The sequence below is a fragment of the Syngnathus floridae genome, unplaced genomic scaffold, assembly GCF_059516105.1.
Source record: "Syngnathus floridae isolate MCC-2025c unplaced genomic scaffold, RoL_Sflo_1.0 HiC_scaffold_127, whole genome shotgun sequence".
In the NCBI taxonomy this organism is placed as follows: domain Eukaryota; kingdom Metazoa; phylum Chordata; class Actinopteri; order Syngnathiformes; family Syngnathidae; genus Syngnathus; species Syngnathus floridae.
The window spans coordinates 16,588-43,671 of NW_028284153.1; the positions used below are offsets into that span (position 1 = coordinate 16,588).

Sequence of the window (27,084 nt, forward strand, 5' to 3'; positions counted from 1 at the left end):
CTGAGGGATTCCCAAAGGGCGGGCCTAAACTACCCTGGAAGTGGGGTCAACGCCGCTACTAGCAATCCTCTTCATTGCGTAAGCCACCTCATCACACACTTGCAGTACGCATGACTTAGTTCGTTGCTGGATGAAGGTAGCACAAAAACAGTTTTGAACTTTGAACGAGTGCTTGTGTGTGTGTGTTGCGGGGCGTTTTCAGTCTCAGGAGGATCGGGACACGCGACGGTTTCATCTGAAAATCGCTGAGCTCAGCGCAGTCATCAGGAAACTGGAGGATCGAAACGCCCTGCTTTCTGAAGAGCGCAATGAACTGGTAATTTATTGACGGCACGCTTGAAGGTTTGCGCTACGTTTGATGCGCGCCATCCAGCGAGGCACCCATTGCGCTTGCTTATTAGTTGAGCGGCGCGGCGAGTCGGTTGCCTGGTAGATGTCTTTTATTGGGAGCCAAAGCCACGATTCCGTTCAAACCGATGCAAAAGGAATGGATACGTTCTGGCCCGCGTGTTGTGCGTCTTTCACATCCCGCACTTCATGCTTGCAGCTAAAGCGACTGAGAGAAACAGAAAGCCAGTTTCTGCCACTCCTGTACAAAAACAAACGCCTGAGCAGGAAGAATGAAGAACTCTCGCTGGTGCTGTGTCGCCTTGAAAACAAAGTGCGCTTTGTCACCCAGGAGAACGAGGAGATGGCAAGCTTGGTAAGTCGACGCGGACAACGGCGGCGTGCCAACAGAGTCCACTGCATTTGTGTTCCACAGAGAAGGCCTAGTTCGCTCAATGACCTGGACCGCGGTTGCGGCCAGCAGGACGGTGAAATGGAGTTCCTTCAAGTTGTGGAGCAGCGGCACATCATCGACGACTTGTCCAAGGTCTTCAGGCAGGCGACTCGGTGCACGTACGGCAGCGCCGCGCTCGCTCGCTGTCGCCAGGAAACCTTTTCCGTCCAAAGCTTGGCCGGCGGCCGCCATCCAAAAAATTGGCCCCTTAAATTCCGACCTTTCAAGCAGGAGCATTGTGCGCACGCGTTTGAACACGCTTTAGACTTGTTTTGCCGTTTTCAGCAGCTCAAAGCTCCCGTTTTGTCAGCGCCTTTGCCACTCGCTGTGCGCTGAAAACGACGGACTTGCCCGGCTGCTCAGCCCGTCAACCATGAGCCGCGAGCGCGACGTCATTGTCCGTAGGCAGCTAGTGGCAAAATGCACCCTGTTAGAGTTGCGCTCGCTCCAACTTATTTTGCAAGAACCACACGGGAGACAAGTAAGTTCTTTTGGACACCTGCAGGTGGAGAGTCCATCCGTTGTACGAATGAAGTCTGACTCTCGGCTCCTGCACGAGCATTTTAATTAAGAGAAACAGGGTGGGTGTAAGAGTGGATTGAATAGAGGAAGCCCTTGACCTCTAGTCAAAACATAGCAAGGGGTGTTTTACGACTTTGTGTAGGAAGGGATAAGCGATAGGGATAAATAAGGGATAAATAATATTATTTATTACAGGTCGCAGTCAAAGTCAAAGCAACACAATGATACGATAAAGATAATCTGGAAAACCCTGACACACCCTGTAGTTGTCACTTTTGGAAAAGACGAGCGTCCCTCCAATCATCGCCGGTGACGTGTTTTTCAGGCTCTGGAGACAGGAGCTCATGTCAGAAATGTCATTGTGAGTCGCGTTTGTTTCTGCGCCGGAGCCGTTCGTTCCCTTTGCATCCAAAGAATCTCAAAGGCGGATTATTTGTGTCGACAGGAGAGAGATTTGCTGCTACGATACCGACGTCGAGAATCTCTGAGGAGGAACAAAGCGTGAGGTCCTGCAAGGTGAGTCTGTTTGTTTGCGGCTGCTTGGTGTTGCGCAAGATGAAATGGCCTTTTTCTCGCTATCGTTCCTCTCGTCGATTCATCGTGAGGTGTCGCTTCAGTTTGTTCAGAGAGATGTTTGCTTCCGCGCCCGCAGGTCATCGAAACATTTTACGGCTACGACGAAGACGTGTTGGTGGACTCGGACGGATCGTCCTTGTCTTTTCACACCGACAGAACCCCCGACACGGAACCCGAAGAGGTAGCCCGCCATTTCTGCCAGCGTATTGGCACCAAACATTCCTCTTCAGCCTGGAATCGGACTCGTCTTTGCGTCGCGGGTGCTTTGTCGCCGGTCTGACTGATTCTGGTACTAGTGCTGTGTTGCATTGGTGTGTGCATGAAGAGGCGGAGCTTCGCTACCGCCAGCTGACGCAAGAATATCAAGCGCTGCAACGAGCCTACGCTCTGCTAGCCCAGACCAGCGAAAGGGGACTACGACGCCGAGAAGGAGATCAAGGTGGCGCCCCTTCCCGCAACCCCCGGCCGGGTCGCAGCCTCCCCGTTCTCACCCAGCCTCGGGTGTTCTCTGGTCTGAAAGGAGGAGGAGGAGCCTCCCTCCTCCTCCTTTCAGACCAGAGAAAAGCTGATGGTAGAAATGGGTCACTATCAAAGCAGAGTAGCAGATCTGGAGTCAGCGCTGAAGCAACAAGGACAGGTAAGCTCATCAATGAGCACACCTTTTTCTCAGACAAAATAGCTACATTCTTCAGTCACTCATCCGTCTGGCATTACTGGACCAACCCCCCCCCCCCCCCCCCCCCCGAACGTGGCTGGGAAAATGCGGAGAAAAGCAAATGTCATTTTCCAGTCAACCAAAGAATTTGTGGATGAAAATGACACAACATTCCAAAGCTGTCCACGCGTTTGTCTCTTCTAGAATGTCAAGTGGGTGGAGGAGAAGCAGCTGCTGCGTCAGAGCAATCAGCAGTTGGCCGAAAAGGTGACGGAAAGAAAGGCGCTGGGCGGAGTCGCTTGGCGTCACACCTGTCGGGAAGCCCCGCAGATGAGGTCTGACTGTCTTTTCAGGTCAGGCGGATGGAGGCGGAAGAAGCGCGTCTGAAAGAGCACATCCAGGATATCCGAGACCAAAACGAACTGCTTGAGTTCCGCATCCTGGAGCTGGAGGTGGGAAGACTCGCACAAGCGTGTTGAGGCCAGAGATGTGACGGACGGACGGACGGACGGACGGACGGACGGATGCATGCCTCTGCCTTTCAGGAGAGGGAGTGGCGCTCCCCCGTCTTGAAGTTTCTGCAAGTCCGTTTCCCAGACGGCCTCAGCCCTTTGCAGATCTACTGCGAGGCCGAGGGCGTGAGCGTACGTAAGGCGTCCCTCGCAACCCTAACCTTAACCCGAGGTCCCAGAACACCTTACATTGCTCCTTGCGCCTTTCCCCCGGACATCGTCATCAGTGATCTGATGAAGAAGCTGGACATCCTGGGCTATAACGCCGTAAGTGTATGTCGAACTCCTTATGTTCGCACTCCACGAGACTCGGCGGCTCAAATGTGACTTTTGGAAGGCTTTGCGCTGAAAGAAGCTTGTTGACGCTGTGCCTTTGGGCTCTTGCAGAATCTCACCAACGAGGAGCAGGTGGTCGTGATTCACGCCAGGACCCTTCTCACCCTAGCCGAGAAGGTAACGCGCACGTCCACGCACGCTCTCGCATTCTGCTTATGTGACAGCAGCCTTTCCTCAGTGGTTAGAATACATCAAAGTGACCAAGTCAGCACTTCAACAGAAGATGTTGGACATTGAAAGTGAGAAGGTAGACAGACACGCGACATCAGCCAAGGGGAACTCCGGCAATGTGCCCCAACAATTCTGACCTTGAGCTGTGCTAGGATATGTTCTGCAAGCAGAAGGGCTACCTGGATGAAGAGTTGGACTTCAGGAAGTGTTCCATGGACCAGGCTCATAAGGTAAGCCGCCCTCAAATCTCCCGCCGGACCACTGATGGACGAGGATTGCGGCCCAGAGGATCCTGGAGCTGGAGGCCATGTTGTACGAGGCGCTACCGCAGCGGGACTGCCCCGCCACGGACGGCGAAAAAGCCAGCCACGCTGGCGTGAATGACGTGCTGACGGCGGATCAGAGAGAAGAGCTTAGGAGCGCCGTGGACCAATGGAAGCGAGCCCTGATGTGCGAGTTGAGGGAGCGCGACGCTTGCATCCTCCAAGAGAGAATGGATCTGCTGCACAGCGCGCAACAGGTAAGGGCCCAAAGCCAGCCCGGCACTTACTTGCACGCTTACTGGCTTTTGAATGCCACTTTCCATTTGTCCGTCCTAGAGGAACAAAGAGCTGAAAGAATTCATCGAAGCTCAGAAGAGACAAATCAAACAATTGGAGGAGAAGTTTCTGTTTCTCTTTCTATTCTTCTCCTTGGCCTTCATTCTGTGGCCCTAACACCAGCTGGTGAGTGAGCTCCAGCGGCACCGCACTCGACACCTCCGATACACTGCCAGCCGGTCTCAGACGTTGGCAGACGCTCCGATGCCAACGTATACCCCCCGCCACGGTGACAGAGGCACCGCGTCACACCGGCGCTCATCCAATCAGAAGGCAGGAAAAGCAAATTCACATGCAGGGCACTTTTGAACCAGAAGAGAGCGCCACAAAAAACGGTTGTTGCCCCAAACGCGCACTAAAAAGGGTCAGAATAACAAGAGTCCCACTGGCCAGCCGGGGCCACCCGTCCAGCTGTTTCTTCAGGGGGGAAAAAAATTGGAGTCACCGGTGAGTACATTTTGCATTTAGCTCTGCTTTTCTGCTTCTGTCTTCAAGTGTGTGGCATCCTGCAATCAAAGAGTCAGCCAACCCCAAAGCGGTTGACCTCAACGTCCCACCACCATGCCTACCAGAGCAGGTGACGTGATGCTTTGGACATCCTTCCGTCTCAGATGCCCAAAAGTACTCTTTGCCACATCTGCGGCAATACGGTGTCTTTTCAAAGGTGCAAATAAATCCAGCGTGGGCGGAACACGCACGTCTTCGGTTTTTCCCGCTTTGTTTGTGTGACAGCTGTTGTGAAAATTTTATACAAATAAAGTTGTATAGTACAGGTTTGGCCAAGCCGCAACTCCCGAACCGCATGCGGCTCTTTTATGTTCATATCAACATTTGTGTGTGTGTGTGTGTGTGTGTGTGGGGGGGGGTTGTGCGTGTTGGCTTCACTTGAGTTCAATTTGGTATTTTGGTCAAAAGCGCATGTGGTGAAATTCCACAAAGTAGGATGGGCAAACACATTTCTTTAAACTATGAGTGTCAATTGGGCTCTCGAAATGGCAGGGAAAAGATGCACAGCAAAACGAAAATACGTAGATGAACACAGGACGTTTTAATCAGAGTGGGAAAGTTTCTATTTTTTGTTGAACGTGATGGCAAACCATTCTGCCTGATATGTCAGACCTCAGCGCATTTCAAAGATTCAAATCTTCAGCGCCATGCACTTCAGCTCACTCCATGCTAACATTGATCAGGCGTCGAACCCGCATCATCATGCTTAAGAGGTGGCCATGCTAACCAGTGCGCCATTATGTCAACGCATAATAACTAAGTCTACTGGTCAAAACAGCGGTTACTATATGACGTCGCTACGTCGTGGTCACGTGACGCAGACAAGACGTCAATGGACGTGGGCAGAGTTAACTTGTTTAAAAGGGAGTAGGCAGAAGAAATATTTAATTTATTTAAATCTATTTTGAGTGCACACCATTATGCCAATGCATAACAACTGTAAATCTACTAAACAAAACAGCGGTTGCTATATGACATCTGCCACGTCGTGGTCACGTGACATACGTGACGTCGATGGGCGTAACTTTCGCCGGAATTCAAATCCGCGGGGAGAGTTAACTTGTTTAAAAGAGAGTGGGCAGAAGAATTATTTAATTTATTTAAATCTATTTGGTGTGTGCGCCATTATGTCAATGCATAACAACTGTAAGTCTACTAAACAAAACAGCGGTTGCTATTTGACGTCTGCCACGTCGTGGTCACGTGACGCGGACGTGACGTCGACGCCTACTTTACATCCCACCGATCACAGGACTCCTCGGCTGCATAACCGTGCCCCCTTCCCAACCAATCGGATTTGCTATACGCGAAAACGACGCCAATGGAAAGAGCTTCCGCCCAAATTTAAATCCGTGGGCGTGGCTCGCAGCAGGAAGTAGGAAAATGGCGGCGATGTTGACAAAGACACAGCGGATGGTAACATACGACTAACAAGAGAAATATTTTTATTTTCTGCTTGCAACTGGACCGTCCAGAGCGTACACGGTAAGTACAACTCATCGTTTTTAAAAAGAAGTACTTTTGTTGCCCTGAAAAGCGAGTGAGCGTGGCGTTTGTGGGGGACGTCGAATTTCGACGATTCTTTCTGGTCAACGGTTGTAAATGATTGTGTTGATTAAAAAAGAAAACTTGATGTAACTCTACTTTTAACTGCCGTTTCAGATAGATTTGGAATTGCATCACATCCAATTTTGCCTAGAGTGTACACGGTAAGTAACACTCGTTGTGTTTAAGGAGATTTACGTTTGTAATAGCAGAAGTGTAGCCGCGTTGCGTTGTACGTGTGAATGTTGGTCCGGGCGAAATGTTAATGTTTAATTTCATTCCTTTAGGTTCCACGGTGTTTGTTGGCTGCAAGTTTTCCACTGCAAGAAGAGGCTCATATCATTGACCAGGAGCGAGCTACAATGGTGAGTAGCCATAACATTTATGTTAAACACTTCCTATTTCATGTCTAACAGTACTTGATTTAACAAATAACCATAAATAAATACAGTGTGGGCACTGAAGTTAACATATGTGATTATACTGCCTAATCTGTCACCGAGTAGATTGTTGCAAAGTAATATAAGATCCAAAGTTGTAATTCAGAATAGTTTTCAAAAGAAGGCCATTAGAATTATATACAAGTCTGATTACCCTGAACAAGCTATTAATTAAATCACAAATTCTTCAATTCAAAGATTTGGTAGATTATCAGACAAATAATGTCTAACAGTAATTGATTTAACACATCACGATAAGTAGATTGAGTGTGGGCACTCTCAAGTTAACATATGTGATTATACTGCCTAATCTGTTACAGAGTATGTTGTTGCCAAGTAATGTAGAATAGATCCAAAGTAGTAATCCAGAATAGTTTTGAAGAGGCCATTAGAATAATAAACAAATCTGATTACCTTGAACATAATAACAAGCTAAGTGTTTAATATGTCCTATGAAGTCAAAATTGGGCACCATCATGTGGTGAAATTTGGAATTGCATCACATCCAATTTTGCCTGGGAACAAACAGATTACATAAATCTTAGTTTTGAATAAGCCACTCCTTCTCAAACAAGTAAACTCTGCCCATTTTGCGCAGTAGATGTTCTGTTAATATCTAGTATTTATACAAAGTCATAATTTAAATTGCTTTCAACCTTCATTCATCGGTTCAACCAACATTACTCGCTCTTATTACCAACTTGTATTGATTTAACTAAGCGTTTAATACTTCCTATCAGGTCTCAAATCGAGATTTGGCAAAATACAATTTCAGCAAATCCAATTTTGCCAGGGAACAAAAATAGATTAAATAAACTAAATAAGTCCTCTTCCCATTAAATAAATCAGAAAAGTCTGTCTTGTAACCAGTCCTCTTCAAACAAGTAAAGTCTGCCCATTTTGTGCCGTAGATTTTGTGTCTATGCCTAGTATTTAAACAAAATCATAATTTAAACGACTTCTTTCCTTCATTCACTTTGGAAATTTGGAATTGCAGCAAATCGAATTTTGGCAGGGAACAAAAATAGATCAATTAAACTAAATAAGTCTTCTTCCCATTAAATAAATTAAAAAAGTCTGTCTTGTAACCAGTCCTTTTCAAACAAGTAAAGTCTGCCCATTTTGTGCCGTCGATTTTGTGTTAATGCCTAGTATTTATACAAAATCATAATTTAAAGGACTTCATTCCTTCATTCACTTTGGAAATTTGGAATTGCAGCACATCAAATTTTGCCTGGGAAGAAAAGTAGATTAAATAAATTTAATAAGTCTTACTACTTCCCATTAAATAAATTAAATCCGTCTTACTTGTTCCCACTCCTTTTCAAAACAGTAGTTTAAAACGAGGGCCCTTCACTCAATCTTTAACCTCAACCCCGCACGTTGTGTTGTATCTGTGAATGTTGGTTGTGGCCAAATGATAGTTTTCTTTCATTCGTTTAGGTTCCAAGAAAACTTGATGTAACTCTACTTTTAACTGCCGTTTCAGATAAGCGGGTATTACGTCGCAGTCAAATGCCGCGGATATGACGTAATTGCCCGAACCTCCGCCAAAATTCAAATCTGTTGGCGCGATGGCCGTGAGCCACTGAGCAGCGACGATTATCAACAGAAATATCTTTATTTTCTGCTTGCAACTGGACCGTCTAGAGCGTACACGGTAAGTAACACTCATTGTGTTTAAGGAGATTTACGTTTGTAATAGCAGAAGTGTAGCCGCGTTGCGTTGTACGTGTGAAAATTGGTCGAGGCGAAATGTTAATGTTTAATTTCATTCCTTTAGGTTCCACGGTGTTTGTTGGCTGCAAGTTTTCCACTGCAAGAAGAGGCTCGTATCATTGACCAGGAGCGAGCTACAATGGTGAGTAGCCATAACATTTATGTTAAACACTTCCTATTTCATGTCTAACAGTACTTGATTTAACAAATAACCATAAATAAATACAGTGTGGGCACTGAAGTTAACATATGTGATTATACTGCCTAATCTGTCACGGAGTAGATTGTTGCAAAGTAATATAAGATCCAAAGTTGTAATTCAGAATAGTTTTCAAAAGAAGGCCATTAGAATTATATACAAGTCTGATTACCCTGAACAAGCTATTAATTAAATCACAAATTCTTCAATTCAAAGATTTGGTAGATTATCAGACAAATAATGTCTAACAGTAATTGATTTAACACATCACGATAAGTAGATTGAGTGTGGGCACTCTCAAGTTAACATATGTGATTATACTGCCTAATCTGTTACAGAGTATGTTGTTGCCAAGTAATGTAGAATAGATCCAAAGTAGTAATCCAGAATAGTTTTGAAGAGGCCATTAGAATGATAAACAAATCTGATTACCTTGAACATAATAACAAGCTAAGTGTTTAATATGTCCTATGAAGTCAAAATTGGGCACCATCATGTGGTGAAATTTGGAATTGCATCACATCCAATTTTGCCTGGGAACAAACAGATTACATAAATCTTAGTTTTGAATAAGCCACTCCTTCTCAAACAAGTAAACTCTGCCCATTTTGCGCAGTAGATGTTCTGTTAATATCTAGTATTTATACAAAGTCATAATTTAAATTGCTTTCAACCTTCATTCATCGGTTCAACCAACATTACTCGCTCTTATTACCAACTTGTATTGATTTAACTAAGCGTTTAATACTTCCTATCAGGTCTCAAATCGAGATTTGGCAAAATACAATTTCAGCAAATCCAATTTTGCCAGGGAACAAAAATAGATTAAATAAACTAAATAAGTCCTCTTCCCATTAAATAAATCAGAAAAGTCTGTCTTGTAACCAGTCCTCTTCAAACAAGTAAAGTCTGCCCATTTTGTGCCGTAGATTTTGTGTCTATGCCTAGTATTTAAACAAAATCATAATTTAAACGACTTCTTTCCTTCATTCACTTTGGAAATTTGGAATTGCAGCAAATCGAATTTTGGCAGGGAACAAAAATAGATCAATTAAACTAAATAAGTCTTCTTCCCATTAAATAAATTAAAAAAGTCTGTCTTGTAACCAGTCCTTTTCAAACAAGTAAAGTCTGCCCATTTTGTGCCGTCGATTTTGTGTTAATGCCTAGTATTTATACAAAATCATAATTTAAAGGACTTCATTCCTTCATTCACTTTGGAAATTTGGAATTGCAGCACATCAAATTTTGCCTGGGAAGAAAAGTAGATTAAATAAATTTAATAAGTCTTACTACTTCCCATTAAATAAATTAAATACGTCTTACTTGTTCCCACTCCTTTTCAAAACAGTAGTTTAAAACGAGGGCCCTTCACTCAATCTTTAACCCCAACCCCGCACGTTGTGTTGTATCTGTGAATGTTGGTTGTGGCCAAATGATAGTTTTCTTTCATTCGTTTAGGTTCCAAGAAAACTTGATGTAACTCTACTTTTAACTGCCGTTTCAGATAAGCGGGTATTACGTCGCAGTCATGTGCCGCGGATATGACGTAATTGCCCGAACCTCCGCCAAAATTCAAATCTGTTGGCGCGATGGCCGTGAGCCACTGAGCAGCGACGATTATCAACAGAAATATCTTTATTTTCTGCTTGCAACTGGACCGTCTAGAGCGTACACGGTAAGTAACACTCATTGTGTTTAAGGAGATTTACGTTTGTAATAGCAGAAGTGTAGCCGCGTTGCGTTGTACGTGTGAAAATTGGTCGAGGCGAAATGTTAATGTTTAATTTCATTCCTTTAGGTTCCACGGTGTTTGTTGGCTGCAAGTTTTCCACTGCAAGAAGAGGCTCGTATCATTGACCAGGAGCGAGCTACAATGGTGAGTAGCCATAACATTTATGTTAAACACTTCCTATTTCATGTCTAACAGTACTTGATTTAACAAATAACCATAAATAAATACAGTGTGGGCACTGAAGTTAACATATGTGATTATACTGCCTAATCTGTCACGGAGTAGATTGTTGCAAAGTAATATAAGATCCAAAGTTGTAATTCAGAATAGTTTTCAAAAGAAGGCCATTAGAATTATATACAAGTCTGATTACCCTTAACATAACAACAAGCTATTAATTAAATCACAAATTCTTCAATTCAAAGATTTGGTAGATTATCAGACAAATAATGTCTAACAGTAATTGATTTAACACATCACGATAAGTAGATTGAGTGTGGGCACTCTCAAGTTAACAGATATGATTATACTGCCTAATCTGTTACAGAGTATGTTGTTGCCAAGTAATGTAGAATAGATCCAAAGTAGTAATCCAGAATAGTTTTGAAGAGGCCATTAGAATAATAAACAAATCTGATTACCTTGAACATAATAACAAGCTAAGTGTTTAATATGTCCTATGAAGTCAAAATTGGGCACCATCATGTGGTGAAATTTGGAATTGCATCACATCCAATTTTGCCTGGGAACAAACAGATTAAATAAATCTTAGTTTTGAATAAGCCACTCCTTCTCAAACAAGTAAACTCTGCCCATTTCGCGCAGTAGATGTTCTGTTAATATCTAGTATTTATACAAAGTCATAATTTAAATTGCTTTCAACCTTCATTCATCGGTTCAACCAACATTACTCGCTCTTATTACCAACTTGTATTGATTTAACTAAGCGTTTAATACTTCCTATCAGGTCTCAAGGCAAGATTTGGCAAAATACAATTTCAGCAAATCCAATTTTGCCAGGGAACAAAAATAGATTAAATAAACTAAATAAGTCTTCTTCCCATTAAATAAATCAGAAAAGTCTGTCTTGTAACCAGTCCTCTTCAAACAAGTAAAGTCTGCCCATTTTGTGCCGTAGATTTTGTGTCTATGCCTAGTATTTAAACAAAATCATAATTTAAACGACTTCTTTCCTTCATTCACTTTGGAAATTTGGAATTGCAGCAAATCGAATTTTGCCAGGGAACAAAAATAGATCAATTAAACTAAATAAGTCTTCTTCCCATTAAATAAATTAAAAAAGTCTGTCTTGTAACCAGTCCTTTTCAAACAAGTAAAGTCTGCCCATTTTGTGCCGTCGATTTTGTGTTAATGCCTAGTATTTATACAAAATCATAATTTAAAGGACTTCATTCCTTCATTCACTTTGGAAATTTGGAATTGCAGCACATCAAATTTTGCCTGGGAAGAAAAGTAGATTAAATAAATTTAATAAGTCTTACTACTTCCCATTAAATAAATTAAATACGTCTTACTTGTTCCCACTCCTTTACAAAAAAGTAGTTTAAAACGAGGTCCCTTCACTCAACCTTTAACCCTATTTATTCACCTTCTAGGCTAAGTGTTAAAGGCTAAGTGTTAAAGGCTAAGTGTTAAAGGCTAAGTGTTAGAGGCTAAGTGCCAGAGGCTAGGCGCCAGAGGCAAGTTTTTGTGGGCTGAAGTTTTAGTGGGGTTAGTGTGAATACAATCCAAAAGAATACAACAGAATACAATACAATAGAATATAATACATAGATTAAATTCAATAGCTCTTACTACTTCCCATTAAATAAATTAAATACGTCTTACTTGTTCCCAATCCTTTTCAAAAAAGTAGTTTAAAACGAGGGCCCTTCACTCAACCTTTAACCTCAACCCCTCACGTCACATTGTGTTGTATCTGTGAATGTTGGTTGTGGCCAAATGATAGTTTTCTTTCATTCGTTTAGGTTCCACGGTGTTTGTTGGCTATGTTTTCCACTGTCAGAAGGATGAAAATACAAAGTACAACGCTTGGACGTGGGCGAAGACGTCACCGGTGAGTCCTTCCTTCCTATTTATTTACCTTCTAGATGCTAGAGGCTAAGTGTTAGAGGCTAAGTGTTAGAGGCTAAGTGTTAAACACAATACGAACAACACAACGATACTGCACTGAACAACACGATACCGCACTGAGAAACACGATACCGCACTGAACAACACGATACCGCACTGAACAACACCATGCCGCACTGAACACCATGCCACACTGAACAACACCATCCCGCACTGAACAACACCATGCCGCACTAAACAACACCATGCCGCACTGAACAACACCATGCCTCACTGAACGACACCATGCCGCACTGAAAGACACCATGCCGCACTGAACGACACCATGCCGCACTGAAAGACACCATCCCGCACTGAACACCATGCCGCACTGAACAACACCATCCTGCACTGAACAACACCATCCCGCACTGAACAACACCATGCCGCACTGAACAACATTATGCCGCACTGAACATTATGCCGCACTGAACAACACCATGCCGCACTGAACAACACCATGCCGCACTGAACAACATTATCCCGCACTGAACAACACCATGCCGCATTGAACAACACCATGCCGCACTGAACAACACCATCCTGCACTGAACAACACCATCCCGCACTAAACAACACCATGCCGCACTGAACAACATTATGGCGCACTGGACAACATTATGCCGCACTGAACAACACCATGCCGCACTGAACAACACCATGCCGCACTGAACAACACCATGCCGCACTGAACAACACCATGCCGCACTGAACAACATTATGCCGCACTGAACAACACCATGCCGCACTGAACAACACCATGCCGCACTGAACAACACGATCCCGCATTGAACAACACCATCCTGCACTGAACAACACCATGCCGCACTGAACAATACCATGCCGCACTGAACAACACCATTCCGCACTGAACAACACCATGCCGCACTGAACGACACCATCCTGCACTGAACAACACCATCCCGCACTGAACAACACCATGCCGCATTAAACAACACCATGCCGCACTGAACAACACCATCCTGCACTGAACAACACCATGCCGCACTGAACAACACCATGCCGCACTGAACAACACCATGCCGCACTGAACAACATTATGCCGCACTGAACAACATTATGCCGCACTAAACAACATTATGTCGCACTGAACAACACCATGCCGCACTGAACAACACCATGCTGCACTGAACAACATTATGCCGCACTGAACAACACGATCCCGCATTGAACAACACCATCCCGCAGTGAACAACACCATGCCGCATTGAACAACACCATGCCGCACTGAACAACACCATGCTGCACTGAACAACATTATGCTGCACTGAACAACACGATCCTGCATTGAACAACACCATGCCGCACTGAACAACACCATCCTGCACTGAACAACACCATGCCGCACTGAACAACACCATGCCGCACTGAACAACACCATGCCGCACTGAACAACACCATCCTGCACTGAACAACACCATGCCGCACTGAACAACACCATGCCGCACTGAACAACATTATGCCGCACTGAAAAACACCATGCCGCACTGAACAACATTATGCTGCACTGAACAACACCATGCCGCATTGAACAACACCATGCCGCACTGAACAACACCATCCTGCACTGAACAACACCATCCTGCACTGAACAACACCACCCCGCACTGAACAACACGATCCCGCATTGAACAACACCATCCCGCACTGAACAACACCATGCCGCACTGAACAACACCATTCCGCACTGAACAACACCATGCCGCACTGAACAACACCATGCCGCACTGAACAACACCATGCCGCACTGAACAACACCATGCCGCACTGAACAACATTATGCCGCACTGAACAACACCATGCCGCACTGAACAACACCATCCCGCACTGAACAACACCATGCAGCATTGAACAACACCATGCCGCACTGAACAACACCATCCTGCACTGAACAACACCATCCCGCACTAAACAACACCATGCCGCACTGAACAACATTATGGCGCACTGGACAACATTATGCCGCACTGAACAACACCATGCCGCACTGAACAACACCATGCCGCACTGAACAACACCATGCCGCACTGAACAACACCATGCCGCACTGAACAACATTATGCCGCACTGAACAACACCATGCCGCACTGAACAACACCATGCCGCACTGAACAACACGATCCCGCATTGAACAACACCATCCTGCACTGAACAACACCATGCCGCACTGAACAACACCATGCCGCACTGAACAACACCATTCCGCACTGAACAACACCATGCCGCACTGAACAACACCATCCTGCACTGAACAACACCATCCCGCACTGAACAACACCATGCCGCATTGAACAACACCATGCCGCACTGAACAACACCATCCTGCACTGTTCAACACCATGCCGCACTGAACAACACCATGCCGCACTGAACAACACCATGCCGCACCGAACAACATTATGCCGCACTGAACAACATTATGCCGCACTAAACAACATTATGTCGCACTGAACAACACCATGCCGCACTGAACAACACCATGCTGCACTGAACAACATTATGCCGCACTGAACAACACGATCCCGCATTGAACAACACCATCCCGCAGTGAACAACACCATGCCGCATTGAACAACACCATGCCGCACTGAACAACACCATGCTGCACTGAACAACATTATGCTGCACTGAACAACACGATCCTGCATTGAACAACACCATGCCGCACTGAACAACACCATCCTGCACTGAACAACACCTTTCCACACTGAACAACACCATGCCGCACTGAACAACATTATGCCGCACTGAACAACACCATGCCGCACTGAACAACACCATGCCGCACTGAACAACACCATGCCGCACTGAACAACACCATGCCGCAATGAACAACACCATCCCGCACTGAACAACACCATGCCGCAATGAACAACACCATCCCGCACTGAACAACACCATGCCGCATTGAACAACACCATGCCGCACTGAACAACACCATCCTGCACTGAACAACACCATCCCGCACTGAACAACACCATGCCGCACTGAACAACATTATGGCGCACTGAACAACATTATGCCGCACTGAACAACACCATGCCGCACTGAACAACACCATGCCGCACTGAACAACACCATGCCGCACTGAACAACATTATGCCGCACTGAACAACATTATGCCGCACTGAACAACACCATGCCGCACTGAACAACACCATGCCGCACTGAACAACACCATGCCGCACTGAACAACACGACGTCGCACTGAACAACACGACGCCGCACAGAACAACACGACGCCGCACAGAATAACACAATACCGCACAGAACAACACAATACCGCACAAACAGTTTTAGATAATATTACGTCGCAGTCATGTGACGCGGACATGACGTCAATAGGCGGAACTCACGGCAAAATTATAATCCGTGGGCGTGGCTTGCAACAGGAAGTAGGAAAGCGGCAGTTCTGGCAAACAAGACACAGCTGTTAGTAACACGATGACTAACAAGGCAAATATTTTTGTTTTCAGCTTGCAACTTGACCGTCTAGAGCGTACAAGGTAATTACAACTGTTTTTTTTTAGCCCTGAAAAGCGAGGGAGTGTGGCGTTTGGGAGGAATGTCGAACTCGGCGTCTGCTTCCAGCCACAGACGCCAAATTTCGACGATTATTTCGACTGGTCAACGGTTGTAAATTATTGCGTTGACTAAAAACTTTATTTAACTCTACTCTTAACTTTGCCGTTTCAGATATGCGGGTATTACACCGCGGAAATGACGTCAATAGGCTGAACTCTCGCCAAAATTCAAATCTGTGGGCGCAATGGCCTTGAGCGAGACACCGGATACAAACACGACGATTATCAACAGAAATATCTTTATTTTCCGCTTGCAAGTGGACCGTCTAGAGCGTACACGGTAAGTACAACTCATTGTGTTTAAAAAGATTTACGTTTGTGTAGTTTGCGTTGCGTTGTATCTGTGAATGTTGGTTGAGGCTAAATGTTAATGTTTAATTTCATTCCTTTAGGTTCCACGGTGTTTGTTGGCTGTATGTTTTCCACTGCAAGAAGAGGCTCGTATCATTGACCAGCAGGAGCTACAATGGTGAGTACCCCTTTCGTCTTCCATTTATGTTAAACACTTCCTATTTCATGTCTAACAGTACTCGATTTAACAAATAACCATAAATAAATACAGTGTGGGCAGTCACGTTAACATATGTGATTATCCTGCCTAATATGTTTATCACAAATATGTCACTAATCACTAATATGTTTATTTGTTTATCACAACACCTTTGGACCTTCAGCAATCGATTATTTACCTTCATCTACATAGAGACAGAACGATGGTGTCTTAAACATCTCATTCATTTCACCAAATAACTTCACGCAGGTGGATAACGGCCGTCTCGGTCACGCTATGTTGCGTGATGCAGTTTTGAAGAACCAAATGCATTTATTCAATGAATAAGTCAAGCTAGTTCTATGTTTATGATGTTGTAAGTTACGGTACCGATTGAAGTTGAGTTCGAAGCCAGTGGAAAACAGCGCTGCGTTTGTGCTCTCCAGGTACAAATGTTGTGATCTCTGACTGACGACCGGGCGAGACTCGAGTAAGAGATGTCCAAACGAGCTCCGGCAGGGCGGGCCAAGGCGGAGCGAACGGACGCCCTTCAGGCCGCCAATGACGAGCTGAGAACCAAACTGATGGACGTCCAGTTAGAACTTCAGCAGGAGAAGAACAAGGTGAAAACCTCAACAGACAGACACTGCCTGCCTCCCTGCCTGCCTCCCTGCCTGCCTCCCTGCCTGCCTCCCTCCCTCCCAGTTTTCCCGATGTAGATTAGGCATGCGTGTGCCATGACTGTGTCAGCCTACATCAACAAATGCACCGAGGACGTCAGCACCACTAAGAATATCATCACCCGGGGCAACCAACGACCCTGGATGACTGAGGAGGTACGTCAAACGCTACGAGCGCGGAACTCTGCCTTCAAGTCTGGCGACAAGGAGACACTGAGGACAGCGAGAGCCAACTTGAACCGTGCCATCAGGATAGCGAAGCGAGACCGCAGTCGAAAATTTCAGGATCGTTTCCACGACGTCAAAAACATCAGGAGTATGTGGCAAGGCATACGGGCGATTACAGACTACAACTCACCCTCCCCCCCCCGGTGGGTGTAGTTGATGCTGACTTTCTAAATGGTCTAAATAACTTCTTTGGGAGGTTCGAGGCACTAAACGGCACTCCAGCAGTTAAAACTGTCCCCCATCAGGAAGAGGAGGTACTCTGCCTTGACTCCGCCGATGTGTTGAAGACCCTGAGGAGAGTCAACCCCTGTAAGGCCCCTGGCCCCGACAACATTCCTGGGCGTGTGTTCAGGGAATGTGCAAGTCATCTGGCTGGGGTCATCACAGACATTTTTAACACCTCGCTGGGCCAAGCCACAGTGCCGGCGTGCTTTAAGACTGCCTCCATCATTCCGGTGCCGAAGAAACCTCAAATCACCTCATTTAATGATTACCGGCCTGTTGCACTGACTCCGGTTATGATGAAGTGCTTCGAAAGGCTGCTTAAAGGTCACATCGTTTCCAGACTCCCCCTATTATTTGACCCGTTCCAGTTTGCCGACCGGCAAAACCGCTCCACTCAGGACGCCATCTCCTCCGTTCTTCACCTGAGCCTGGCTCACCTGGAGGAGAAGAACACCCATGTGCGGAGGCTGTTCCTGGACTTCAGCTCAGCGTTTAACACCATCATCCCACAGCATCTGGTAGGAAAATTGGAACACCTGGGCTTCAACACCCCCCTTCGCAACTGGCTGCTAGACTTCCTCACCAACAGACCTCAGTCAGTCCGGGTCGGACAGAACACCTCTGATGTCATCACCCTCAGCACAGGCTCCCTTCAGGGCTGCGTCCTGAGCCCCCTGCTGTGCACCCTGATGACACACGACTGCGTCCTCAGGTTCACCACCAATCACATCGTGAAGTCAGCAGACGACACAACGGTGGTGGGGCTCATCAGAGACAACAACGACCTGGACTACAGAGAGGAGGTGGAGCAGCTGGTGGGCTGGTGCAGAGAAAACAGCCTGATCCTGAATGAGGAGAAGATGAAGGAGATCATCGTCGACTTCAGGAAAAAACAGCCTCACCACGCTCCACTGATCATCAACAGCTCAGCTGTGGAGGTGGTCAGCACCACCAAATTCCTGGGGGTCCACATCACAGAAGACCTCACCTGGACTATGAACACTACGGCACTGGTCAAGAGGGCACAGAAGCGCTTGTACTTCCTGCGGAGGATGAGGAGAGCCCACCTGCCCCCACCCATCATGAGGACGTTCTACAGGAGCACCATAGAGAGCATTCTGACAAGCTGTCTCTCTGTGTGGTGTGGAGGCTGCACCGCCTCCGATTGGAAGAACGTGAGGAGAGTGGTGAGGACAGCAGAGAGGATCATAGGGGCTCCTCTTCCCTCCATTCAGGACATTTCATCTCAGCGCTGCATGTCCCGTGCCCGTAACATCATCAATGACCCATCACACCCCCACCATGGACTGTTCTCCCTGCTGCCCTCTGGGAAGAGGTTTGCAGCATCCGCTGCAGGTCCACCAGGTTCTGCAACAGCTTTTTCCCTGCTGTCATCAGACTGTTGAACACTAGAACTGTTGAGCTCTAAACTGAACTCTGCATCACACATTCACAGAACTGTACTTTATGACACTACGGACCTCTATCTTGCACTATCTCGCACTACCAACTTTACTGAACTTGTATAAACCCTTTAAATAGAAGTTTAATACATGGTTTAGCATTCCTCTGCACACTCTTGAATACTGTTTTGCCTACTTGCACTATTGCATAATTATCACTGCTGCACTTTATACTTATTTTTAATATATATATATATATATATAGTATATATGTATATATATATATTTTCATAGGATATGTTACTTCTATTCAACTGCAATATCACTACTTTGTTGTAAGACGTATGCAACGGAATTTCGTTTTGTATGCACCATGTGCAGACAAGATGACAATAAAGTTTGTCTAAGTCTAAGTCATGTCAGGTCAGCTGTCTGGAGAGAGAGAGAAGTCAGGACCTGCGGGCGGAGCACCACCGTGCCACCGCCGCCATGACGGAACTCAAAAGCAAACTCCATGAGGAGAAGCAGAAAGAGTTAGCCATTACCAGGGAGACATTACTGCGGCAGCATGAAATGGAGCTGATGAGAGTGATCAAAATCAAAGATGGAGAGATCCAGCGACTGAATGCCTTGGTCCTCAGCCTGAGGGACGGCTCCATGGACAAGGTGATCCGCTCTATCCGTGTCTGACTATCCGCACGCCACGTCGGGCTTCGATGCGGCCGCTACCGTATTGTGTAGCTTGTCCCCAGTAAGCGTCGCGGCGCTCCGTTGCGGTCTCAACGGCCCGGTGTGGCGCAATGTCTGCTCAGGTGAGGAGGGGGGGCGCTTTGCTGGCGGAGGTGGAGGAGACGCGGCGGTGTCGGGAGACCGAGCGGTGTCGCCTCCACCAGGAGCGCGGAAGAAGCCCTGGCAGCGGCCCAGCAGGCCTGGCAGTCCCGAGCGGCCGAGCTCCGATCGGCTCATCACCAGCATCGGGAGGAGCTGAGCCGAACCAAGAGAGACTGCGAGAGGGAGATCCGCCGACTGGTAGGACTGATCAGATGCGCGGTGCGTGGCTATGTTCCCAATTTCGTTGTATACCTGCAGTGCAATGACACCTAAGGCATTCTATTCTATTCTATTTCACAAGAAGAAAATGTCCGGTTGCTCGCTTCGCTTTTGTCACAGCAAAGGTGTTCTAGTCGATTCCAGAAAAAAATTGGCCGGTTGCTCTCTTTGTTTTTGTCACAATTCTGGCAAATGAGTTTGCCCGCCTGCCTGAGCGCTCCCCGTTTGTACATCCAGACGGATGAGATCAAGCTGAAAGACAGAGCGGTTAGTGTTTTGGATGAAGCCCTGGGGCCGGCCACGTCCACCGCCTTCAGCTGCAGACTCAGGCTGCCGAGCAGCAGATCGCTGCCCTGAGGGATTCCCAAAGGGCGGGCCTAAACTACCCTGGAAGTGGGGTCAACGCCGCTACTAGCAATCCTCTTCATTGCGTAAGCCACCTCATCACACACTTGCAGTACGCATGACTTAGTTCGTTGCTGGATGAAGGTAGCACAAAAACAGTTTTGAACTTTGAACGAGTGCTTGTGTGTGTGTGTTGCGGGGCGTTTTCAGTCTCAGGAGGATCGGGACACGCGACGGTTTCATCTGAAAATCGCTGAGCTCAGCGCAGTCATCAGGAAACTGGAGGATCGAAACGCCCTGCTTTCTGAAGAGCGCAATGAACTGGTAATTTATTGACGGCACGCTTGAAGGTTTGCGCTACGTTTGATGCGCGCCATCCAGCGAGGCACCCATTGCGCTTGCTTATTAGTTGAGCGGCGCGGCGAGTCGGTTGCCTGGTAGATGTCTTTTATTGGGAGCCAAAGCCACGATTCCGTTCAAACCGATGCAAAAGGAATGGATACGTTCTGGCCCGCGTGTTGTGCGTCTTTCACATCCCGCACTTCATGCTTGCAGCTAAAGCGACTGAGAGAAACAGAAAGCCAGTTTCTGCCACTCCTGTACAAAAACAAACGCCTGAGCAGGAAGAATGAAGAACTCTCGCTGGTGCTGTGTCGCCTTGAAAACAAAGTGCGCTTTGTCACCCAGGAGAACGAGGAGATGGCAAGCTTGGTAAGTCGACGCGGACAACGGCGGCGTGCCAACAGAGTCCACTGCATTTGTGTTCCACAGAGAAGGCCTAGTTCGCTCAATGACCTGGACCGCGGTTGCGGCCAGCAGGACGGTGAAATGGAGTTCCTTCAAGTTGTGGAGCAGCGGCACATCATCGACGACTTGTCCAAGGTCTTCAGGCAGGCGACTCGGTGCACGTACGGCAGCGCCGCGCTCGCTCGCTGTCGCCAGGAAACCTTTTCCGTCCAAAGCTTGGCCGGCGGCCGCCATCCAAAAAATTGGCCCCTTAAATTCCGACCTTTCAAGCAGGAGCATTGTGCGCACGCGTTTGAACACGCTTTAGACTTGTTTTGCCGTTTTCAGCAGCTCAAAGCTCCCGTTTTGTCAGCGCCTTTGCCACTCGCTGTGCGCTGAAAACGACGGACTTGCCCGGCTGCTCAGCCCGTCAACCATGAGCCGCGAGCGCGACGTCATTGTCCGTAGGCAGCTAGTGGCAAAATGCACCCTGTTAGAGTTGCGCTCGCTCCAACTTATTTTGCAAGAACCACACGGGAGACAAGTAAGTTCTTTTGGACACCTGCAGGTGGAGAGTCCATCCGTTGTACGAATGAAGTCTGACTCTCGGCTCCTGCACGAGCATTTTAATTAAGAGAAACAGGGTGGGTGTAAGAGTGGATTGAATAGAGGAAGCCCTTGACCTCTAGTCAAAACATAGCAAGGGGTGTTTTACGACTTTGTGTAGGAAGGGATAAGCGATAGGGATAAATAAGGGATAAATAATATTATTTATTACAGGTCGCAGTCAAAGTCAAAGCAACACAATGATACGATAAAGATAATCTGGAAAACCCTGACACACCCTGTAGTTGTCACTTTTGGAAAAGACGAGCGTCCCTCCAATCATCGCCGGTGACGTGTTTTTCAGGCTCTGGAGACAGGAGCTCATGTCAGAAATGTCATTGTGAGTCGCGTTTGTTTCTGCGCCGGAGCCGTTCGTTCCCTTTGCATCCAAAGAATCTCAAAGGCGGATTATTTGTGTCGACAGGAGAGAGATTTGCTGCTACGATACCGACGTCGAGAATCTCTGAGGAGGAACAAAGCGTGAGGTCCTGCAAGGTGAGTCTGTTTGTTTGCGGCTGCTTGGTGTTGCGCAAGATGAAATGGCCTTTTTCTCGCTATCGTTCCTCTCGTCGATTCATCGTGAGGTGTCGCTTCAGTTTGTTCAGAGAGATGTTTGCTTCCGCGCCCGCAGGTCATCGAAACATTTTACGGCTACGACGAAGACGTGTTGGTGGACTCGGACGGATCGTCCTTGTCTTTTCACACCGACAGAACCCCCGACACGGAACCCGAAGAGGTAGCCCGCCATTTCTGCCAGCGTATTGGCACCAAACATTCCTCTTCAGCCTGGAATCGGACTCGTCTTTGCGTCGCGGGTGCTTTGTCGCCGGTCTGACTGATTCTGGTACTAGTGCTGTGTTGCATTGGTGTGTGCATGAAGAGGCGGAGCTTCGCTACCGCCAGCTGACGCAAGAATATCAAGCGCTGCAACGAGCCTACGCTCTGCTAGCCCAGACCAGCGAAAGGGGACTACGACGCCGAGAAGGAGATCAAGGTGGCGCCCCTTCCCGCAACCCCCGGCCGGGTCGCAGCCTCCCCGTTCTCACCCAGCCTCGGGTGTTCTCTGGTCTGAAAGGAGGAGGAGGAGCCTCCCTCCTCCTCCTTTCAGACCAGAGAAAAGCTGATGGTAGAAATGGGTCACTATCAAAGCAGAGTAGCAGATCTGGAGTCAGCGCTGAAGCAACAAGGACAGGTAAGCTCATCAATGAGCACACCTTTTTCTCAGACAAAATAGCTACATTCTTCAGTCACTCATCCGTCTGGCATTACTGGACCAACCCCCCCCCCCCCCCCCCCCCGAACGTGGCTGGGAAAATGCGGAGAAAAGCAAATGTCATTTTCCAGTCAACCAAAGAATTTGTGGATGAAAATGACACAACATTCCAAAGCTGTCCACGCGTTTGTCTCTTCTAGAATGTCAAGTGGGTGGAGGAGAAGCAGCTGCTGCGTCAGAGCAATCAGCAGTTGGCCGAAAAGGTGACGGAAAGAAAGGCGCTGGGCGGAGTCGCTTGGCGTCACACCTGTCGGGAAGCCCCGCAGATGAGGTCTGACTGTCTTTTCAGGTCAGGCGGATGGAGGCGGAAGAAGCGCGTCTGAAAGAGCACATCCAGGATATCCGAGACCAAAACGAACTGCTTGAGTTCCGCATCCTGGAGCTGGAGGTGGGAAGACTCGCACAAGCGTGTTGAGGCCAGAGATGTGACGGACGGACGGACGGACGGACGGACGGATGCATGCCTCTGCCTTTCAGGAGAGGGAGTGGCGCTCCCCCGTCTTGAAGTTTCTGCAAGTCCGTTTCCCAGACGGCCTCAGCCCTTTGCAGATCTACTGCGAGGCCGAGGGCGTGAGCGTACGTAAGGCGTCCCTCACAACCCTAACCTTAACCCGAGGTCCCAGAACACCTTACATTGCTCCTTGCGCCTTTCCCCCGGACATCGTCATCAGTGATCTGATGAAGAAGCTGGACATCCTGGGCTATAACGCCGTAAGTGTATGTCGAACTCCTTATGTTCGCACTCCACGAGACTCGGCGGCTCAAATGTGACTTTTGGAAGGCTTTGCGCTGAAAGAAGCTTGTTGACGCTGTGCCTTTGGGCTCTTGCAGAATCTCACCAACGAGGAGCAGGTGGTCGTGATTCACGCCAGGACCCTTCTCACCCTAGCCGAGAAGGTAACGCGCACGTCCACGCACGCTCTCGCATTCTGCTTATGTGACAGCAGCCTTTCCTCAGTGGTTAGAATACATCAAAGTGACCAAGTCAGCACTTCAACAGAAGATGTTGGACATTGAAAGTGAGAAGGTAGACAGACACGCGACATCAGCCAAGGGGAACTCCGGCAATGTGCCCCAACAATTCTGACCTTGAGCTGTGCTAGGATATGTTCTGCAAGCAGAAGGGCTACCTGGATGAAGAGTTGGACTTCAGGAAGTGTTCCATGGACCAGGCTCATAAGGTAAGCCGCCCTCAAATCTCCCGCCGGACCACTGATGGACGAGGATTGCGGCCCAGAGGATCCTGGAGCTGGAGGCCATGTTGTACGAGGCGCTACCGCAGCGGGACTGCCCCGCCACGGACGGCGAAAAAGCCAGCCACGCTGGCGTGAATGACGTGCTGACGGCGGATCAGCGAGAAGAGCTTAGGAGCGCCGTGGACCAATGGAAGCGAGCCCTGATGTGCGAGTTGAGGGAGCGCGACGCTTGCATCCTCCAAGAGAGAATGGATCTGCTGCACAGCGCGCAACAGGTAAGGGCCCAAAGCCAGCCCGGCACTTACTTGCACGCTTACTGGCTTTTGAATGCCACTTTCCATTTGTCCGTCCTAGAGGAACAAAGAGCTGAAAGAATTCATCGAAGCTCAGAAGAGACAAATCAAACAATTGGAGGAGAAGTTTCTGTTTCTCTTTCTATTCTTCTCCTTGGCCTTCATTCTGTGGCCCTAACACCAGCTGGTGAGTGAGCTCCAGCGGCACCGCACTCGACACCTCCGATACACTGCCAGCCGGTCTCAGACGTTGGCAGACGCTCCGATGCCAACGTATACCCCCCGCCACGGTGACAGAGGCACCGCGTCACACCGGCGCTCATCCAATCAGAAGGCAGGAAAAGCAAATTCACATGCAGGGCACTTTTGAACCAGAAGAGAGCGCCACAAAAAACGGTTGTTGCCCCAAACGCGCACTAAAAAGGGTCAGAATAACAAGAGTCCCACTGGCCAGCCGGGGCCACCCGTCCAGCTGTTTCTTCAGGGGGGAAAAAAATTGGAGTCACCGGTGAGTACATTTTGCATTTAGCTCTGCTTTTCTGCTTCTGTCTTCAAGTGTGTGGCATCCTGCAATCAAAGAGTCAGCCAACCCCAAAGCGGTTGACCTCAACGTCCCACCACCATGCCTACCAGAGCAGGTGACGTGATGCTTTGGACATCCTTCCGTCTCAGATGCCCAAAAGTACTCTTTGCCACATCTGCGGCAATACGGTGTCTTTTCAAAGGTGCAAATAAATCCAGCGTGGGCGGAACACGCACGTCTTCGGTTTTTCCCGCTTTGTTTGTGTGACAGCTGTTGTGAAAATTTTATACAAATAAAGTTGTATAGTACAGGTTTGGCCAAGCCGCAACTCCCGAACCGCATGCGGCTCTTTTATGTTCATATCAACATTTGTGTGTGTGTGTGTGTGTGTGGGGGGGGGGGGGTTGTGCGTGTTGGCTTCACTTGAGTTCAATTTGGTATTTTGGTCAAAAGCGCATGTGGTGAAATTCCACAAAGTAGGATGGGCAAACACATTTCTTTAAACTATGAGTGTCAATTGGGCTCTCGAAATGGCAGGGAAAAGATGCACAGCAAAACGAAAATACGTAGATGAACACAGGACGTTTTAATCAGAGTGGGAAAGTTTCTATTTTTTGTTGAACGTGATGGCAAACCATTCTGCCTGATATGTCAGACCTCAGCGCATTTCAAAGATTCAAATCTTCAGCGCCATGCACTTCAGCTCACTCCATGCTAACATTGATCAGGCGTCGAACCCGCATCATCATGCTTAAGAGGTGGCCATGCTAACCAGTGCGCCATTATGTCAACGCATAATAACTAAGTCTACTGGTCAAAACAGCGGTTACTATATGACGTCGCTACGTCGTGGTCACGTGACGCAGACAAGACGTCAATGGACGTGGGCAGAGTTAACTTGTTTAAAAGGGAGTAGGCAGAAGAAATATTTAATTTATTTAAATCTATTTTGAGTGCACACCATTATGCCAATGCATAACAACTGTAAATCTACTAAACAAAACAGCGGTTGCTATATGACATCTGCCACGTCGTGGTCACGTGACATACGTGACGTCGATGGGCGTAACTTTCGCCGGAATTCAAATCCGCGGGGAGAGTTAACTTGTTTAAAAGAGAGTGGGCAGAAGAATTATTTAATTTATTTAAATCTATTTGGTGTGTGCGCCATTATGTCAATGCATAACAACTGTAAGTCTACTAAACAAAACAGCGGTTGCTATTTGACGTCTGCCACGTCGTGGTCACGTGACGCGGACGTGACGTCGACGCCTACTTTACATCCCACCGATCACAGGACTCCTCGGCTGCATAACCGTGCCCCCTTCCCAACCAATCGGATTTGCTATACGCGAAAACGACGCCAATGGAAAGAGCTTCCGCCCAAATTTAAATCCGTGGGCGTGGCTCGCAGCAGGAAGTAGGAAAATGGCGGCGATGTTGACAAAGACACAGCGGATGGTAACATACGACTAACAAGAGAAATATTTTTATTTTCTGCTTGCAACTGGACCGTCCAGAGCGTACACGGTAAGTACAACTCATCGTTTTTAAAAAGAAGTACTTTTGTTGCCCTGAAAAGCGAGTGAGCGTGGCGTTTGTGGGGGACGTCGAATTTCGACGATTCTTTCTGGTCAACGGTTGTAAATGATTGTGTTGATTAAAAAAGAAAACTTGATGTAACTCTACTTTTAACTGCCGTTTCAGATAGATTTGGAATTGCATCACATCCAATTTTGCCTAGAGCGTACACGGTAAGTAACACTCGTTGTGTTTAAGGAGATTTACGTTTGTAATAGCAGAAGTGTAGCCGCGTTGCGTTGTACGTGTGAATGTTGGTCCGGGCGAAATGTTAATGTTTAATTTCATTCCTTTAGGTTCCACGGTGTTTGTTGGCTGCAAGTTTTCCACTGCAAGAAGAGGCTCATATCATTGACCAGGAGCGAGCTACAATGGTGAGTAGCCATAACATTTATGTTAAACACTTCCTATTTCATGTCTAACAGTACTT

General features: G+C 47.3%; 2 protein-coding genes and 2 long non-coding RNA genes across 6 annotated transcripts; all 4 read left to right on the forward strand.

Annotated features, from left to right (window-relative positions):
- The first annotated feature begins 3,569 nt into the window (after positions 1-3,569).
- On the forward strand, positions 3,570-4,936 carry LOC148377554 (janus kinase and microtubule-interacting protein 3-like). Its single transcript, XM_088368188.1, has 5 exons — positions 3,570-3,629; positions 3,706-3,783; positions 3,840-4,073; positions 4,153-4,278; positions 4,648-4,936. Exons 1-4 carry the CDS (start codon positions 3,606-3,608, stop codon positions 4,267-4,269), a joined length of 453 nt encoding a protein of 150 aa, XP_088224314.1. The 5' UTR covers positions 3,570-3,605; the 3' UTR covers positions 4,270-4,278; positions 4,648-4,936.
- Positions 4,937-5,950: 1,014 nt separating this feature from the next.
- On the forward strand, positions 5,951-10,482 carry LOC148377555 (uncharacterized). Its single transcript, XR_015856630.1, has 7 exons — positions 5,951-6,144; positions 6,322-6,368; positions 6,492-6,569; positions 8,134-8,304; positions 8,428-8,505; positions 10,070-10,240; positions 10,364-10,482. It is a non-coding gene; the product is annotated as an uncharacterized LOC148377555 (long non-coding RNA).
- Positions 10,483-12,326: 1,844 nt separating this feature from the next.
- LOC148377556 (uncharacterized) lies at positions 12,327-17,727 on the forward strand. The gene is made up of 5 exons (XR_015856631.1): positions 12,327-12,374; positions 15,928-15,957; positions 16,148-16,315; positions 16,428-16,504; positions 16,972-17,727. It is a non-coding gene; the product is annotated as an uncharacterized LOC148377556 (long non-coding RNA).
- Positions 17,728-22,498: 4,771 nt separating this feature from the next.
- Positions 22,499-25,395, forward strand: LOC148377557 (janus kinase and microtubule-interacting protein 3-like). 3 transcript variants are annotated; one of them, XM_088368182.1, is made up of 12 exons: positions 22,499-22,524; positions 22,669-22,782; positions 22,941-22,980; positions 23,202-23,264; positions 23,356-23,449; positions 23,539-23,772; positions 23,893-23,958; positions 24,020-24,088; positions 24,165-24,242; positions 24,299-24,532; positions 24,612-24,737; positions 25,107-25,395. In XM_088368182.1, the coding sequence occupies exons 4-11, from the start codon at positions 23,203-23,205 to the stop codon at positions 24,726-24,728; spliced, it is 954 nt and encodes a 317-aa protein (XP_088224308.1). In that variant the 5' UTR covers positions 22,499-22,524; positions 22,669-22,782; positions 22,941-22,980; position 23,202; the 3' UTR covers positions 24,729-24,737; positions 25,107-25,395. The 3 variants fall into 3 exon arrangements, with proteins under 3 accessions (XP_088224308.1, XP_088224307.1, XP_088224309.1); XM_088368181.1 differs by lacking the exon at positions 22,499-22,524 and having other exon boundaries at positions 22,864-22,980; positions 23,351-23,449; XM_088368183.1 differs by lacking the exon at positions 22,499-22,524 and having other exon boundaries at positions 22,864-22,980.
- The last annotated feature ends 1,689 nt before the right edge of the window (positions 25,396-27,084 follow it).

Excerpts from the sequence above, each read along its gene's own strand:
- LOC148377554 (XM_088368188.1), top strand. The coding sequence starts at position 3,606 with ATGTTGGACATTGAAAGTGAGAAG. Across the intron at positions 3,630-3,705 it reads TGGACATTGAAAGTGAGAAG|GATATGTTCTGCAAGCAGAA; the intron begins GTAGACAGACAC and ends GAGCTGTGCTAG. Across the intron at positions 4,074-4,152 it reads TGCTGCACAGCGCGCAACAG|AGGAACAAAGAGCTGAAAGA; the intron begins GTAAGGGCCCAA and ends TGTCCGTCCTAG.
- LOC148377557 (XM_088368181.1), top strand. The coding sequence starts at position 22,912 with ATGGTAGAAATGGGTCACTATCAAAGCAGAGTAGCAGATCTGGAGTCA. Across the intron at positions 23,450-23,538 it reads TCCGCATCCTGGAGCTGGAG|GAGAGGGAGTGGCGCTCCCC; the intron begins GTGGGAAGACTC and ends TCTGCCTTTCAG. Across the intron at positions 23,773-23,892 it reads ACATCCTGGGCTATAACGCC|AATCTCACCAACGAGGAGCA; the intron begins GTAAGTGTATGT and ends GGGCTCTTGCAG.